The sequence below is a fragment of the Vulpes vulpes genome, chromosome 8, assembly GCF_048418805.1.
Source record: "Vulpes vulpes isolate BD-2025 chromosome 8, VulVul3, whole genome shotgun sequence".
Taxonomy (NCBI): Eukaryota; Metazoa; Chordata; class Mammalia; order Carnivora; family Canidae; genus Vulpes; species Vulpes vulpes.
Window position 1 is genome coordinate 20,522,245 of NC_132787.1, and position 18,140 is coordinate 20,540,384.

Consider the following 18,140-nt stretch of genomic DNA (forward strand, 5'->3'; position numbering starts at 1 on the left):
ATCTCTTTAGATCTCAAGAAATTTGTTTCTTTTTTAAACAGAAGGGCCTTTTGGAATTTCTCAAGATTGTATTTATTTAACCAATAATTTAAGTCAATTCATCTTTGTACCTTTAAAAGAAACACTATACATTTAAATTTATGTTTTTATAATGATCTCATTAACAATAGATAAATTTGTATTCAAAAGATTGCCACTTAAACATCCAACGTTATTCCTTTTGCTTAGAAGATGAATAGTATAATTAGATAACATTAAACCCATAGTTATTAATTATTCAACTGACACAAAAGGTATCTATTACTAACTTTCTTAATGTGCAAAGTTGTAACACAAAGATCTATTTACTAGGTATTTAATTTTAATAGAAATAATTAATAATTTAAAAGTACCTATAAGCACCACGATGGAAGAATTAAAGACTCTAAAATGTATTTCAATAATTGAGAAAGATAAAACAAGTCTTAAAACAATGATTTCTTAAATAATGTTAGTTATAATAGTTAGCTCACCATTATCCAATACAGGTAATAGTTAGAAATCACAATATACTAATATTTTTATTTCACACCAGCAGTTAAAATTCAGCTTAAAATGTAAATAGAAAAGGATTATTCTACTTGTCTTCATAGCAGTTTCTAATGAACACAGAGACATACACAAAGGAAACAGACACAGGGATGTCAATAAGTAAATGAACAAAGGGAAAAACACTAATTTCTAACCAGTTCAGCTCTGTCTCTAAAAATGATGTTAAGTGATACATGATTGGGGGAGGAGGGGTCCAAAATCTTAATATGTTAGTTCTTTTCCTCCCCACTGGCCCCACCCATGTTTTTTCCATCATAATCAGTATTATTTACAGCCTGGATTAATTAGCTTCATTCAGAAAACAGTCTTAAGGAAAACAAATCTACCTTGAGCTGGTTTCAAATTTCTGAAAATGTTTTCAGCATTTCAGTTTTTGTTTTTGCAACAAACGGCAACACACAAATTAGAATATTTCTTAAAAGCAGATTACCTTATAAAATAATTTTGAATTGAATACACTTACCTGTACTTCCCAAATAAAATTTACTTTTGAAAATATGTTAAAGAACTAGGGAACAACAGGAGTTAGGAGAGTAAATCGAACAAAATATGCAGCAAGAAATGACAAAAATAAGGAAAGGCAGAAAACGTCAGAAAGATGAATATTCAATATCATGTTAGATACCTGTGATTTAAAAAAAAAAGCCTCAACACAAGTTAATCAACTGTGATTCTTTTTCATTTCAAATTATATTTATAAAATGAACTACCTTGGAGTGCTGCTCTTTTAACTTCGTTATTATACCCGGATCGTCTTTTTTGCTAGCCATTAGAAGTCTAAACATTTGTTCTCGATACTTGCTCATTATCAGTTCCAAGGCAGACTGATGTTCTTCCAGGGATGTACGCAATTCTATCAAGAATAACAAGAAAAATAGTCTATTTTACTCAAACTTGAGTTAAAGATCTACAAAATATTCTCTTCCCCACTATATTTACCAGAAAAGCAACATAAAAGAGGGTGTTTTGAATAGAAAACATCTAAGAATCTTGCCATAAAGAAATAATGCACACCAAATAGAGTCCTTTATTAGCTTTTTAAATGACCATTTAAAGCTCATTTTTAAAGAATTATTTCAACAAACATTTACTGAATAGCAATTAAGTACGAGATAACACTCTACATTAGGAATACCCAAAAGGCCATGGAGCTCAGTCTAGAAGAGAAAGCAAATACATATAATTCTAATACAACGTGTAAAGTCCAGATCAGAACTCTGATATATATATATATATATATATATATATATATATATATATATATGTAGTCAGTGAGGAGAAATTGGTGAAAGTTTCACATTATTGAGATGAACTTGCATTCCTTGAGCTGAAAAAGGAAAAGGCGTTCTACACAGGGAGGCATGAAAGCAGATGGTGGGTTCAGAACTGGTTCAGGACAGCAAGAAGGTTTCAGGGAGAAGAGAAGGATGGGAAGAAGACAGAAAAAAAGGCTTGGAATTGATTTTGAAAGCTTCTGGATATGGAAATAAGTATACAATGAAGGTTCTAAAGCAAAAGAATAACATGATCAGAGAGATCTTTGAAAAATGAATCGGATGCCTGTGTTGGGAGACAGACTAGAGGGGGAAAAGAAACTGGAATCATTGAGGCCAATTAGGATAGTTCTGGCAACAGACCATGAACATCTAAGCAAGGGACTAAAGCAGTTGTTCTGTAGAGAAGTGAGTTACTTCATAGGTAATAATGGCATAAACTGGATATTGAGAGTGGGAATCTAAGATGACTCCAAGTAAGGTAGACATTCATATGTAGGAAAGGATAAAGACTACTACATATGATTTGGGCATTTGGACCAGAAATGAGGATACCAAAAAGGAAATTTAGTTGCCCATTTCCCTGTTTTTAAAAATATTAATTGATCCCAAGTTAAGAGTCCAACTGTATATTATAGTTCTTTCAACCAAGTTTTATTTTTTCCCTTTTTTTGTATATATTTTTATTGGAGTTTGATTTGCCAACATACACTATAACACCCAGGCTCATCCCATCAAGTGCCCCCCTCAGTGCCCATCATCCAGTTACCCCTTCCCCCTGCCTACCTCCCCTTCCACTACCCTGTTTCCCAGAGTAAGAAGTCTCTCATGTTCTGTCTCCCTCTCTGATATTTCCCACTCATTTTCTCTCCTTTCCTCTTTATTCCCTTTCACTATTTTTATATTCCCCAAATGAATGAGACCATATAATGTTTGTCCTTCTCTGATTGACTTACTTCACTCAGCATAATACCCTCCAGTTCTACCCACGTTGAAGCAAATGGTCAACCAAGTTTAATTTTAACTAAAATCCAATGAACTATGCCTTCCCAAAGAGTATATTTTATGGTATGTGAATTATATCTCAATAGTAATAAAAGAGTATGTGCAAAAGAAATGAAAAAAAATTTTAAATAAATGTGAGTCTAACTTTAAAGCCTACTCTTTTATTCTCAAGGCATTTTGCTGAGTCACTTAGTAACATAATTCATTATAACATTACTGGTTTTTAGCTTTATTTGTCAAACTCCTTTGTTTTTTACAATTATATGTTCTTAATAATCTTAAAATTATATATCTTACCTTTATTCTCTTTTATTTTTTAAAGACTTTATTTATTTATTAAAGAGAGAGAGAGAGAAGGGGAGTGGCAGGCAGAGGGAGAGGGAGAAGCAGGCTCCCCAATGAGCAGAGAGCCCAATGTGGGGCTCCATCCCAGGACCCTGAGACCTAAGCCAAAGGCAGCTGCTTAACCGACTGAGCCACCTCAGGACCCCACCTTTGTTCTCTTGTTGCAGTTCTCTGATTTGTCTGTTTTCTTGCTGGATTCCCATAACTAATGTGGACCGTGGCCGATGCCTGGCAACTTCATTAAGTTCTTGAATTTCCTCCTGATACTAATGAAAAGATCAAAAAAGAACATGTTGGGAGAAAACATTTGAAAATATATATCTCAATATATATAAGGGCCTAATCCAGAATATATAAAGAATTCTTACAACTCTCAATAATAATAATAATTTAATGATGATGTATTAAAAATGGGCAAACGATGAGTAAGTTCTGGGGAATCTAATGTATAGCAGGATGACTATAATTCTACCCCCACGTATATACCCAAGATAACTGAAAATATAGGTCTACACAGAAATTTGTACACAAATATTCACAGCAGTATTATTCATAACAGCCCCCAAATAGAAATAATCCAAATGTCCCATCAACTGATGAATGGATAGACACAATGCACTATATCCTTATGATGGAATATTATTCAGCAATAAAAAGGAATAAAAAACTTAAAACATGCTATAATATGGATGAACCTCAAGATCATTACATTTAAAAAAGTTACAAAAAGCCACAGCCACATATTGTATGATTCTATTCACATGAAATATCCCAAAGAGACAAATCTATAGAGATAGAAAGATTAGTTGCCAGGGGCTGAGGGAAGGGAGAGCTAGGGCATACCTAGCTTGCTAATGGAGGTAAGCTTTTGGGGTGAGGAGAATGTTCTGGAATTAGATAGTGATTATGGTTGCGCAACCTATGAATGTACTAAAATCCAATGAACTATGCCCTTTAGGAGGGTAAACTTTATGGGTATTGTGAATTATATCTCAATAACAATAGCAAAAGAACATGTAAAAAAAGAAATAAAAAACCTAGAAATAAATGTGAATCTAACTTTAAAAATGTACTCCTTCATTTTCAAGGCATTTTGATATGCTACTTAGTAATGTATTCATTATAACATTTCTGGTTCTTTAGTTGTCAAACTCCTTTGTTTTTATGACTCAGTACCAGATATTAGTTCTTTGGAATGCATGAGTCAAGCTGGACAGTTAGGGAGATATGTAATCTGTTTAAGGCAACAAAACAAGTAAATTTGCTCTATTATTTCCAATAGCTTTGTTAAAAGCGGTATTCCAGGGTTGCTTCCTTTTACAAAATGGATGAGTTTCACAAGAGTAGGCTATGAATACACATTTCCCCCTAAATGATTTCCATCATAAGGAGAGACTATATAATTATCTTAAAGTTGAAAATTTTTATCATAAGTAGGCTTAAAATGGTACCTTAACCCCATGGACCACTGGAAAATTCTTATATACAATTCTTATATAAGAAACTTCCTATGTACATTATAAGGATAATAACTGAAACCCTTTTCAATTTTTCTTTAATTGGTAGCACTAAATGGAAATTAAGGTAGGAAGTACAAATTCAACTGCATAATACATAAACCAGATATCGCCTTATGCCATTTTCGAAAATTCTGTTGTTAAATAACATCACCTAAGTACTTTTACAAAGAAAAATATAAACATTTCTACATTATAAAAATAAGAGAGCAAAATATATCACTATTAGTGAAAGATATTATTGGTCTCTAATATATCAGAACCTAATATATTTTCTAAACTCCAATGTGCAACTCTGCCAGAAAAACAAGTAATCAAATATATGGTTTTTAGAATATACATATATATATCTGTATCACCTGGACATGACAAAATTATATGATAATCTAAAATAAAATTAAAATATACAAATCAAGCTACTTTTAAATTTTTATAAAACATTAAAAAAACAGCATTAAGCAGAAATTTATGATTCAAGCAATACATAAATATCTGACTGCTTTTTTCAAAGTGGAATCAACAAGAAAGAAAAGAAATCAAACCTGCTTCATCGCTTCTACTCGCTTATTGAGAGCTGTGGTTTGCTCAATCAGAGATTCTGCTGCATCGTCATGATCTCTCAATCTTTCAACAAGAGCTTTAGCATCAGCAAGTGCCTTCTCAATTGTGCAACTCATTTCTAAAGGAATACCTATAAAATTAAAATCAAGACTCAAAACCAAAGCCAGCTTATCATCTTACTATTTTAGTTTCATGTTAACATCGATATGCTTCTTAAGCTACATTTATTACAGGATTGTTCACTGGGGAGAGAAAACATGTAAGAACACTGTGGTTTTGCTTCTGTTCGGAGGGCACAAGCTTAAAAGTAAATTTATAATATTAAAAAATTAGAGCATATATAAATGATTTGCAGACGTAATCTGCGTGTATTTAAAACACTTAATTTATAGTGGGGAAAAAGTACAAATCAAGTAAATACATTTTATATTACACAGAAATTGTGTTCTTCATGAGATCATTCCCTTCTCCTGATATTTGTGAAAAAGATCACTTTATTAGTCCATAACTCTGTGGTCCATGATTGTCAGTCGCTAGCTATGAGATCCTTTCTAGCCTTTCCTTGGTTAAGTGACCTGAGACACCAACCATTCACAACTCACTTATTGACCAGCTAAAGTCGTCTCTATGTGTCATGCTATGTCAGAGTGTCCTTCAGAGTGTCCTTCTTTTGAAGGAACTACTTTTTAAAAAAAAATGTTTTTAAGATTTCACTTATTTGAAAAAGATAAAGACGGAGAAAAAACACATGCATAAGAACATAAGCAGCGGGGAGGGGCAGAGGGAGAAACAGACTCCCTGCTGAGCAGGGAAACCCATACAGGATTCCATCCCAGGACCCAGGAGTCAAGACCTGAGCAGAAGGCAGATGTTTAACTGACTGAGCCAGTCAGGCATCCTGACTGGAGGAAATACTTTTTTTTTTTTTAAAGATTTTACCAAAAAGTAAAAATAAATAAATAAATATTTTATTTATTTATTCATGAGAGACACAGAGAGAGGCAGAGACACAGGCAGAGGGAGAAGCAGGCTCCATGCAGGGAGCCCACCCACATGGGACTCCAGGATCCTGCCCTGAGCCCAAGGCAGGCTTGCTCAACCGCTGAGCCACCCAGGCATCGCTGGAGGAAATACTTCATATGTGAAGTATTATAATCCTAAGTCTTGTGCTTTCCTTATTAAGTGGTTAAAAAAATATATGACTTAGAACAGCAGCCATACGGTAAATTTTTGGTATGTTAAAAATCAATAAATAATGTTTTTAAGAAGAGCTCAAAAAATTAAGAGACAAAATACGAAACACTCAACAGTTAGCTTCTTCAATTAGTACTGAGACCTCAAAACGAAATCTTAATTTTAAAATAATCTCTTTCAAAGACTTTAATCTTCTGAAACTTAATCTCTGGATTTTTCTCGTTGTAAGGTAAGTTTTACCTTACCTTCTATATGAGCCATCCTTTCTTCAGGGTTTTCTCTAAAAGTAAAATCACACTGTAAATTTACTAGGCCAGAAGCCAGGTCTATAGAAGTTAAATTAAAACTCTGGTATGGATCCAAGCTAAGGGCTATAATTAAGAATTTCATCAACTTTAGGAAGACAGAAATTTGTTACAGAATGCAAGACTGTTAAATTCTACTGTATTAGTTCAAACCTGAATAAGAGGATTTAATCAGAAAAAATTACAATGTAAAACTGCCAATTTAGAAAAATATTCAATATGACATTTCCAGGGAGCTTTAAAAATTAAACAAGCTGGAAATTAATACAATTTCTGGCTCTCCAGATAAAATAATCAAAAGATTGATCTCCTAAGATCTGAGAGGTTTAGAAAAAGGTACTTGAAAAAACAAAAAGCAAAAGGGTCATTAAAGTTACAGATGTCAAAAAAAAAAAAAAAGTTACAACTGTCTCATACTGGCTAAAACACAAAGGACAACTATCCAATATCTGTCCAAGATGCTGCTCCAAGGAAGACATCAGCATCTGTCCTTTCTCTAAACTTCCAAGGAGAATTACCTAAACTTATACATAGATAATAATACAGATTTCTTATTCATATGGGAGCCACCATATCTCCCATTAACCAACCCCACTACTATGAAACATGAGATCTTTCAGAGTAAAATTCTGAAGTTATTTACACCCCCTCACCAAAAAGAAACAAAATCAAAGAAACAAAACTGGGAGAGAGAGGAGGGAGCAAATTGACTTGTAATGAGTGAGAAAAAAAAAAAAAAAAGACTATTTGTCTTACAGTAAAGAAGATGGGTTCTAACAGATGATCAAAGGAAATAATAAAATAAAAAAACAAATGTTAGAAAAAGCCTAGAGAAAACTGGAAAAGACTTTAGAGACAGTTTACCTTGGCTTAATAAGAACAACTCAAGTACTAAGAACTTCTAACAATCCTAGGTCCTAACCTGTAATTAATATTATTGGGACCTCTATCTGAAGAATACGTCTTTATGCTGCGTAATACAACATCTACAAATATAATAAACATTATTTTTTTTTCAAAGAGAATGTACTAAGGCTCCTACATACAATTAGATGATAGGTGATATACACATGAAAAAAAAAACTATATGGTGTAAAATTCAGTAAATTGCCTCCCTCTCAACCACCCCCCACCCCCGCAAGGGGAAAAGAAAAACAACAAAACAAACAAAAAACAACTAAGCTCCTAGATGCCTCTGGATAAAAGAATCCACAGAGACTGACAGATTAACTGGAAGAGTCCTAGGAATCTAGATGGACTCTTCCTAGGGAATCATAAATCTTTCTTTTTAAAATATGAAAAAGTTATACTGTATTCTGGGGATATTATTTCATAACATGGTACCAAAGCACCATTGCCTATTAAATCCTATGCCTTAATTGAATAGCTAAGACATCCTTTTTTCCTCAGAGCAATTATAGGCCTCAACTACATTGGTCAAAGCACCTTCCAAACTTGTACTAGGTCTTTAAACCTGATGTTGTCATGTTGCAACCACTCCATATTTTCTACTAGTTGAATAATTATGAAATGCTGTTACTTTCTCCTTTTCATATTACTATCCACTAGTGACACACTTACTCCAACACCAATCTACAGAAAGAAAATTTCATGATTGTGTTTCCATAAATCATGAGGTGTCCAAACCCAAAAGAAAACTGAATTCTCTAGGGCCTAATCTTGACTTTACTGCTTATTAATAGGTTTTATATTAAACATAAAAAGTGACAATACCAGGCTCGACATACAGTAAATACTTCACTCTTATAAAATTCAATTTCTTATTGGAAGCCAAATTGATCAAATGACTTAAGTGGAGCTATGACAGAATAACTTGCTTTAAAAAAAAAAAAAAGTAAGTTTATACTAATAGCTGGATCATTTTTGGAATGATTCACTTTTTTGAAATACTGCAAAGGAAAAGAAGTTCCTCAGATATCCTTTATTAAACAATGAATACATTAACTATTTGATGGTTTGACACTACCCAAAATAAGAGAGACATACAATAAAAAAAAAAATACCATATGAGCTAGTATGCTATGTATGTACTAGTATATATAATTATATAACCATCTTATACTATAAACAGATTTCTTTGACTCCAAGTCCTAATGAAAGGGCCTCATATAAAACAATAAAATCATAACAAATCTACAGAGAAGTTCAAAGATTCCATCATGGACACCCAAAATGTGGCCTGACAAGCATAACCAATAATTTGGGCACAGAAGCAGAAATTTGAAAAGTGCCTGGGGTATATAGGCAGGAGATATATTTTCTAATTTCAGAACATATGCTGGAGGAGCAGGGATATTCGGGAGATTTCTCCAAGAAGAAAGTGACAGTGGGGGCCATTTCTCTTTCCCTCCCCTAGCCTAGATAGCCAGACACCTGTAGGCACTAGCGCTAATACTCTCCACCTTTGCTGGTACTGCATGCCCTGCCCCCACATTCCCCTGCCATCTGCTTGTTCCAACCCACCCACCTTGGTAGGCATCCCTCTGAAGAGGCTCCTGCTCCTCCACATCCTGCAAGCAGCGCTGGCAGACAATGGTGCCATTCCAGAAACTCCTGCCCTGGGAAGGGGGTGGATAATCCTACATACCAGCTTGCCCACAGTTTCAGGAGCCAAGTCTTTTAGCAGACTGTACAGGAAGAATGCTCTGCCATATGGTGCAGCTGCAGCCAGAGGCTACCAATAGAGAGGCTAATTGCAGACATACAGCCTGACTACTGACCCTGCCCACCTCTCGGCCAACTGTATTCTCACCCTGGCTCTCAACAACTCAGGGACTAAACCCTGCCCAGTGCTCCCACAATAGGCAAAGCAGGTTACTGCAGCCAACTACGCTAACAGCCATGAGAAAACATGGCTCAGCCACGACAGGAGGGCACATATAGCCCACACAGGGGATACTGCTGTAATATCTGATTCTGGTGACCAGAGGACATTGTGCTATAGGGCACCACAGGACCTCTTCTCTATAAAGTCACTATATTCAAGACAAGGAGTTGTGGCTGACTGTCATAATACACAAAAACAATCACAGAGAATTAGACAAAATGAAGAGATGGAGAAATATGTCTCAGATAAAAGAACAGGACAAAAATAACAGCAAAAGAGCTAACTGAAACTAAGGCAATATATGCCTGATAAAGAATTCAAAGTAATGGTTATGAAGATACTCAGTCAACGTGAGAAAAGACTGAATGAACTCATGAGAACTTCAACAAAGAGAAAATATAAAATAGAACCAGCAAGAAATGAAGAACTCAACAACTGAAACAAAAACCACACTAGAAGGAATTAACAGATTAGGGGAGGGAGAAGAAGGGTCAGCAATCTGAAGACGGGGTAACAGAAAGCAACCAAGCTGAACATCAAAAAGAAAAAAGAACTGAAGATGAGATTAGAGTAAGAGAATTCAGCAACATCATCAAGCATAATAACATCTGCAACAGAGATCCCAGAAGGAGAAAAGAGAAAGGGAGAGAAAATCTATTTGAAGAACTAATAGCTGAACACTTCCCTAACCTGGGAAAGGAAACAGACATGGGGATCCTCCAGGATCTAGGAAGCACCAAGAGGCCCCAACAAGATTAGCTCAAGGAGGTATACACGGAAACACATAATGATTAAAATGGCTAAAAGTAATGACAGAGAATTTTAAAAGCAGCAAGAGAAATGAAAGCAATAATAAACAATGGAAAGTCTATAAGCTGATTTTTCAGCAGAAGCTTTGCAGGCCAGAAGAAAAGTGGCATGATATATTCAAAATGCTAAAAGGGGAAAAACTTGCAAACAAAAATACTCTACCTAGCAAAGTTAGCATTGAGAATAGAAAGAGAGGTAAATCACACCAGTGAGAATGGTGAAAATTAACAAGACAAACAACAAATGTTGGAGAGGATGTGGAGAAAGGGGAACCCTCTTGCACTGTTGGTGGGAATGTGAACTGGTGCAGCCCCTCTGGAAAACTGTGTGGAGGTTCCTTAAAGAGTTAAAAATAGACCTGCCCTATGACCCAGCAATTGCACTACTGGGGATTTACCCCAAAGACACAGAAGCAGTGAAAGACCGAGACACCTGCACCCCAATGTTTATAGCAGCAACATCCGCAATAGCCAAACTGTGGAAGGAGCCTCAGTGTCCATCAAAAGATGAATGGATAAAGAAGATGTGGTATAAATATACAATGGAGTACTACTCAGCCATTAGAAATAACGAATATCCACCATTTGCTTCAATGTGGATAGAACTGGAGGGTATCATGGTGAGTGAAGTCAATCAGAGAAGGACAAACATTATATGGTTTCATTCACATGGGAAATATAAAAAATAGTGAAAGGGATTAAAGGGGAAAGGAGAGAAAATGAGAGGAAAATATCAGAGAGGGTGACAGAACATGAGAGACTCCTAACTCTGGGAAATAAACAAGGGGTAGTGGAAAGGGAGGTGGGCAGGGGTTGGGGTGACTGGGTGATGGGCACTGAGGGGGACACTTGACAGGATGAGCACTGGGTGTTATAGTATATGTTGGCAAATCGAACTCCAATAAAAAAATATACAAAAAGAAAGAAAAGAAAGAGAGGTAAAAGGTTCAAGGAATCCATCAACTCTACATCAGCCTTACAAGGTATGCTACAGAGAATTATTTGAGTGGTAAGAAAAGACCCTAAGTAGAAATAAGGAAAAAATTTCACAGGTAAAAACAAATCTTAATAAAGGTAGTAGATAAATCACTTATAAAATATGAAGATTAAAACTCAACAATAATAAAATATGTCTACAAAAATTGGGGGATACACAAAATAAAAAGATTTAAAATATGACATCATATACAGAAAATGTGCAGGAAGAAATACCAATTTAGGCTTTTAGAATGTGTTTAAACTTAAGCAACCATCAACTTAATACAGACTGCCATACATATAAGTTACTATATATGAACCTAATGATAACCAAAAACCTATTAATATGCAAAAAATCAATAAATAAAGGAATCCAAGCATAAGACTAAAGAAAGCCATCAAACCACAAGGGATGTGAGCAAGAGATGAAGGAAGGAACAGAGAAGAACTACAAAAATAACTACAAAACAATGAACAAATGGCAATAAGCAAATACCTATCAATAACTACTTTATTTTTTTAAGATTTTATTTATTTCCTCATGAGAGACAGAGAGAGAGAGAGGCAGAGACACAGGCAGAGGGAGAAGCAGACTCCACCCAGGGAGCCCGATGTGGGACTCGATCCCAGGTACCCAGGATCCCACCCTGGGCCAAAGGCGGCGCTAAACCGCTGACCCACCAGGGCTGCCCCTAATAACTACTTTAAATATAAATAAACTAACTGCTCCAATAAAAAAACACAGAGTAACTCAATGTATAAAAAACAAGACCCAGGGCAGCCCCGGTGGCGCAGTGGTTTGGCACCACCTGCAGCCCGGGGCCTGATCCTGGGGACCCAAGATCAAGTCCCACATTGGGCTCCCTGCGTGGAGCCTGCTTCTCCCTCTGCCTGTGTCTCTGCCTCTCTCTGTCTCTCTCTGTGTTGCACATGAATAAATTAAAAAAAAAAAAGACCCATCAAAGTGCTGCCTACAAGAGACTCACTTCAAACCTAATGACATATACAGACTGAAAGGCTGGAAAATGGAAAAACATAATCATGCCAATTTTTCAGATAAAATACTTTATTATTACTATTTTTAAAGATTTTTAAGAAATCTTTAGACATGGAGCTTGAACTTACAACCCCAAGATCAAGAGTCTCATGCTCTACCAACTGAGCCAGCTAGGTGCCCCAGATGAAACAAACATTAAATCACAAATTGTAGCAAGAGACAAAGAAAAGCATTCCATAACAGTAAAGGAATCAATCCATCAAGAGGATATGTCAATTGTAAATATCTATGCATCCAAACAGCAGCACCCAAATATGTAAAACAATTATTAATAGACATAAAGGGAGAAGTGAACAGTAATATAATAGTAGGGGACTTTAACACTCCATTTACATCAATAGAAAGATCATTTAGACAGAAAATCAACAAGGAAACAATGGCTTTGCACGATGTATTAGACCAGATGAACCTAACAGATATACGCAGAACACTGCATCTCAAAACAGAATACACATTCACTTCAACTGCACATGCAACATCCTCCAGTATAGTTCGCATATTAAGTGATAAAACAAGTTCCAATAAATTTAAGAAGACTGAAATCATACCAAGCATCTTTTCCAAGCACAGCAGTGTATGAAACTACAAAAACTCTGGAAAGAACACAAATACATGGAGGTTAAACAATATACTACTAATGAATGGGTCAACCAAGAAATCAAAGAAAAAATTAAAAAATACATAGAGACAAATAAAAATGAAAACACAATGGTACAAAATATTTGGGAAGAAGCAAAAGTAGCTCTAAGAGGGAAATTTATAGTGATACAAGCCTATCTTAAGAAACAAGAAAAATCTCAAACAACCTAATTTCATACCTAAAAGAGTTAGAAAAAGAACAAACACAGCCCAGTGCCAGCAGGAGGAAGGAAATAATAAAGATCAGATCAGAAATAAATGAAATAAAAGCTATAAAAAATAAATAGAAAAGATCAAGGAAACCAGGAACTGGTTCCTTGAAAAGATCAATAAAACTGATAAACCTTTAACCAGTTTCATCAAGAAAAAAGGAAGACTCAAATAAAATCAGAAATGGAGAACCAACAACCACCACCACAGAAATACAAAGGATTAAAAGAGAAAATCAGGAAAAAGCATATACCAACACATTGGACAACCTATAAGAAATGGATAAATTTCTGACAACATAGAAGGTTTGTCCAAAACTTAACCAGAAAGAAATAGAAAATTTGAACAGAGCATTAGTAATGAAATTCAATCAGTAATCAAAAAATTCCCAAAAACAGAAGTCCAGAAACAGAAGGTTCCACAGGTGAATTCTACCAAACATTCTACCAGAGAAGTTAATACCTGTTCCTAAACTATTCAAAAAACATAGAAGAGGAAGGAAAACTTCCAAATTTATTCTACGAGGTCAGCATTACCCTGATATCAAAACCAAAGACACCACAAAAAAAGAAGCTACAGGTCAATATTTCCATTGAACACAGATGCAAAAACCCTAAATAAAATATTAGCAAACCGGGACAGCCCCAGTGGCTCAGTGGTTTAGTGCCACCTTCAGTCCAGGGCCTGATCCTGGAGACCTGGGATCAGGTCCCACATTGGGCTCCCTGCATGGAGCCTGCTTCTCCCTCTGCCTGAGTCTCTGCCTGCCTCTCTCTCTCTCTCATGAATAAATAAATAAAATCTTAAAAAAAAAAAATCAGCAAACCGCATTCAACAATACATTAAAAAAATCATTCAACACAATCAACTAGAATTTATGCCAAGGACACGAGGGTGGTTTGATACTTGCAAATCAATATGATATATCACATTAACAAAAGAGAGGATAAAAAACATATGATCAATCTCAATAAATGCAGAAAAAGCATCTGACAAAATACAACATCTATGCATGATAAAAAAATGTCAACAAAGTAATTTTAGAGAGAACATGCCTCAGCAGAACAAAGGCCATATATGAAAAACCCACAGCTAATATCATACTCCATGATGAAAAACTGTAGAGCTTTTCCTCCAAGATCAGGAACAAGAAAAGGATAACCACTCTCACCAATCTTATTCAACGTAGTACAAGAAGCTCTAGATGCAACAATCGGATGAGAAAAAGAAATAAAAGGCATCCAAATTAGTAAGGAAGAAGTAAAACTGCCACTAAACACAGATGACAGGATACTATACATAGAAAACCCTAATTACTCCACCAAAACAACTACTAGACTAGGGGTGCCTGGGTGGCTCAGTCAGTTAAGAGTCTGCCTTTTTTGGCTCAGATCATGGTTCCCGGGGTCCTGGGATCAAGCCTCACATTGGGCTCCCTGCTCAGTGGGGAGTCTGCTTCTCCCATTCCCTCTGCCCCTGTGCGTTGTCTTTCTCAAATAAATAAAAATATTCAAAAAACTATTAGAATAAATGAATTCAGTAAAAGCTTCAGGATACAAAAATATACAGAAATCTGTTATATTACTATACACTGATAATGAGGTAGCAAAAAGAGAAATTAAGAAAACAATCCTCTTACAATTGTTCTAAAAATTAGAAAATACCTAGGAATAAAATTAACCAAGGACGTGAAAGACCCAAATTCTCTAAACTGTAAAACAGCGATGAAAGAAATTTAAGATGGTGGAATCAAAAAAAAAAAAAAAAAAAAAAAAAGAAAAGAAACAAACAAGCAAAGCAAAGCAAAACAAAATACCAGACTTTAAACACAGAGAACAAACTGGTGGTTGTCAGAGGGGTGGGGGATGGGTAAAATAGATAAAGGTGATTAAGAGGTACAAGCTTCCAGTTATAAAGTAAATAAGTCATGGAGCTGAAAGGTACAGCATAGAGAATACAGTCAATAATGTAACAATATATAGCAACAGATAACTACACTCATGGTAAGCAATGAGTAATGTATGAAATTGCTGAATCAATATGCTCTACACCTGAAACAAATAACATTGCAAGTTAATTATAATTCAATAAAAAGAAAAAGGGAAAAGAAAAAGCCTGGAATAGAAATTTAAAAAAAAAAAAAAAAAAGACAGGATCCACCAATATATAATCTATATGAAACTCACTTCAAATATGACATAAGTAGGTTAAAAGTAACAGGATGGAAAAAGATATACTATACAAACACTAATCAAAATAGTCAGTGTTGTTAACAAGCACAGGAAAAGATGTTTAACATGACTTATCAGGGAAATGCAAACCAAAACCACAATGAAATGCTTCACACCCACTAGGATGGCTATAATAAAGAAGACAGATACAATACAAATTGGCTAGAATGTAGAGAATTTCTTTCTCAGTAATTGATTGAATTTTTACACAGAAAATCAACAAGGATACAGAAAGCATGGACATACACCATCAATGAGGTGGGTTGAATTAATATCAACAACAGCATACACACTATTTTTAAGCACAGACAGGACATTCACTAGGATAGATTTTATCCTAGATAACAAAACAAACCTTAACAAATTTAAAGGAATTGTAATCATACAAATTATGTTCTGTAACCACAATGAAATTAAACTAAGTAACAGAGACATAAGAAAATTTCCAAACACTTGGAAATTAAACAACACATAAATAATCCAGAAGTCAAAAAAGAAGTCTTTTTGGAAATCAGAGAATATTTTCATCTAAATAAACATGAAAATACACGATATCAAAATTTTGTCATGCATATATAGCAATACTTTGAAGAAAATTTGTAGCATTAAATTCTTTTATTAGAAAATTAAAAAGAAAAAAAGAAAATTAAAAAGATCTCAAATCAATTAACTAAGCCTCAAACTTATGAAACCAGGAAAAAGAGCAAAATAAACTCCACAGTAAATAGAAAGAAGGAAATAAAAGAGCAGGAATCAATGAAACTGGGAACAGAAAAGCAACAGAGAAAAAGCAATGAAACCAAGCCTAATTCTCTGAAAAAGGAAGTAGAGTGGATAAACCTCCAGCAAAACTGATAAAAGGGGGAAAAAGAGAGAGAAGATATAAATTACTGATGTTGGAAATGAAAGAAGGGGTATCACTTCAGACTCCTACTTCTTTAAAAGGATAAGTGAATACAATAATAAATTCCATACACATGAATTGGATAATTTGGATGAAATGGACTAATTCCCTAAAAACTACAAACTGCAGTCACACAAGAGGAAAATAGGTAACTATTAATATAGTCCTATAACTATTAGGTATAGTAATTATAGTTATAACTACTAAAATCCTATAACTATTCCATAGTAGTCCTGTAACTATTAAATTACGTTTGTAGTTAAAAATCTGCAAAAAAAATCTCTATTTGGATGATTTCAATGGCAAATTCTACCGAACATATAAAGAAGAAATAATGCCAATCTTCTACAACCTCTTTGAGAAAATAGAAAAAAGTACTTCCAAACTCATAAAATGATGCCAGCATTACTCTGAAACCAAAATCAGACACATTCCCGAAAGAGAGACAGAGAACCACAATCCAATAAAATCCTCAAGAAAATATCAGCAACCCAAATTCAGCAACACATTGAATGAATAATACACCACGACCAAGTAGGATTTATCCCAGAACTCAAGGCTATTTCTATATTTAAGTATCAATCAATGCAATCCACCATAAAAAAAAAAAAAAGAAACAAAACTTCACCATACTAACTGGTGCATTTGAAGAAAAAATAAATAAAAATAAAAATTCTCTGCAAATAGAAAGGGATTGGCTCAAATTGAGAAAGGGCATCTTCACTATAGAACTATAGACAACATTCTACTTAAGTGAAAGACTATTTCCTCTTTAAAATCAGGACCAACACAAGAATGTCCTCAATCACCACTCCTATTCAGTATCATACTGGTGCAATAAAAGGCATATAGATTGGAAAAGAATAAAACTATCATTATTAAAAAATCCCAAAGAATACAAAAAAAGAACTCCTGTTACTAATATGTGACTTCTGCAGTCACAAGATACAAGATAAACATGCAAAAAAAATCAAATTTTTCTTTCAGCACTGAACACGTAGAAACCGAAATTTTAAAAACACATTTATAATAGTTCATAACATGAAATTTTGGTGTATAAACCTAACAAAACATATATAGGATGTGCACACTGATAAACTATAAAATGCTAATGAAGGAAACCAAAGAGGCCCTAAATAAATGGAGACACACTACGTTCATAAATTAGAAGACTCAACATAGTAGGCATGTCAACAGAGCAGGCTTGTCAATCTTCCACAACTAATCTATTGACTTAATGCAACCTCTGATCAAAATCACAGCTGGCCTTGTTGTAAAAATTGATAACCTAATTCTAAGATATCTATGAAAATGCAAAGAAACTAGAACAGCTAAAAGAATTTTGTCAACAAAGTTGGAGAATTTAGGACTTATAAAGTTACAGCAATCAAGACGACATGGTGTTGGCAGAGACAGAATAGTCAGACATAAGCACACAGAAACATGGTCAACTGTTTTTTTTAAAAAGATGCAGACACTTCAGAGGGGAAAAGACAGTCTTGTCAACAAATGGTTATGTGCCAAAAATGAACCCCAACATAGTTCTTACATTATGCAAAAATTAACTCTAAGTGGACCACAGATCTAAATGTAAAATGGCAAGTGGAGAAAATCTTTGTGACCTGGTGTTAGGCAAAGATTTTTTTTAGACATATTAGAAGCCTCATTGATA

The 18,140-nt window shown here is 34.6% G+C and overlaps 1 protein-coding gene across 3 annotated transcripts in view; it reads right to left on the reverse strand.

Moving 5' to 3' along the window:
* FGFR1OP2 (FGFR1 oncogene partner 2) overlaps positions 1-18,140 on the reverse strand; it is a 33,649-nt gene that overhangs the window by 9,813 nt on the left and 5,696 nt on the right. For all 3 annotated transcript variants that reach the window (XM_072765721.1, XM_025995068.2, XM_025995069.2), the window contains exons 2-4: positions 5,275-5,423; positions 3,364-3,481; positions 1,302-1,444 (exon numbers count right to left, since the gene is read on the reverse strand). In XM_072765721.1, the coding sequence (XP_072621822.1) occupies positions 1,302-1,444; positions 3,364-3,481; positions 5,275-5,409 (396 nt within the window). In that variant the 5' untranslated portion in view covers positions 5,410-5,423. The remainder of the gene's footprint in view (positions 1-1,301; positions 1,445-3,363; positions 3,482-5,274; positions 5,424-18,140) is intronic.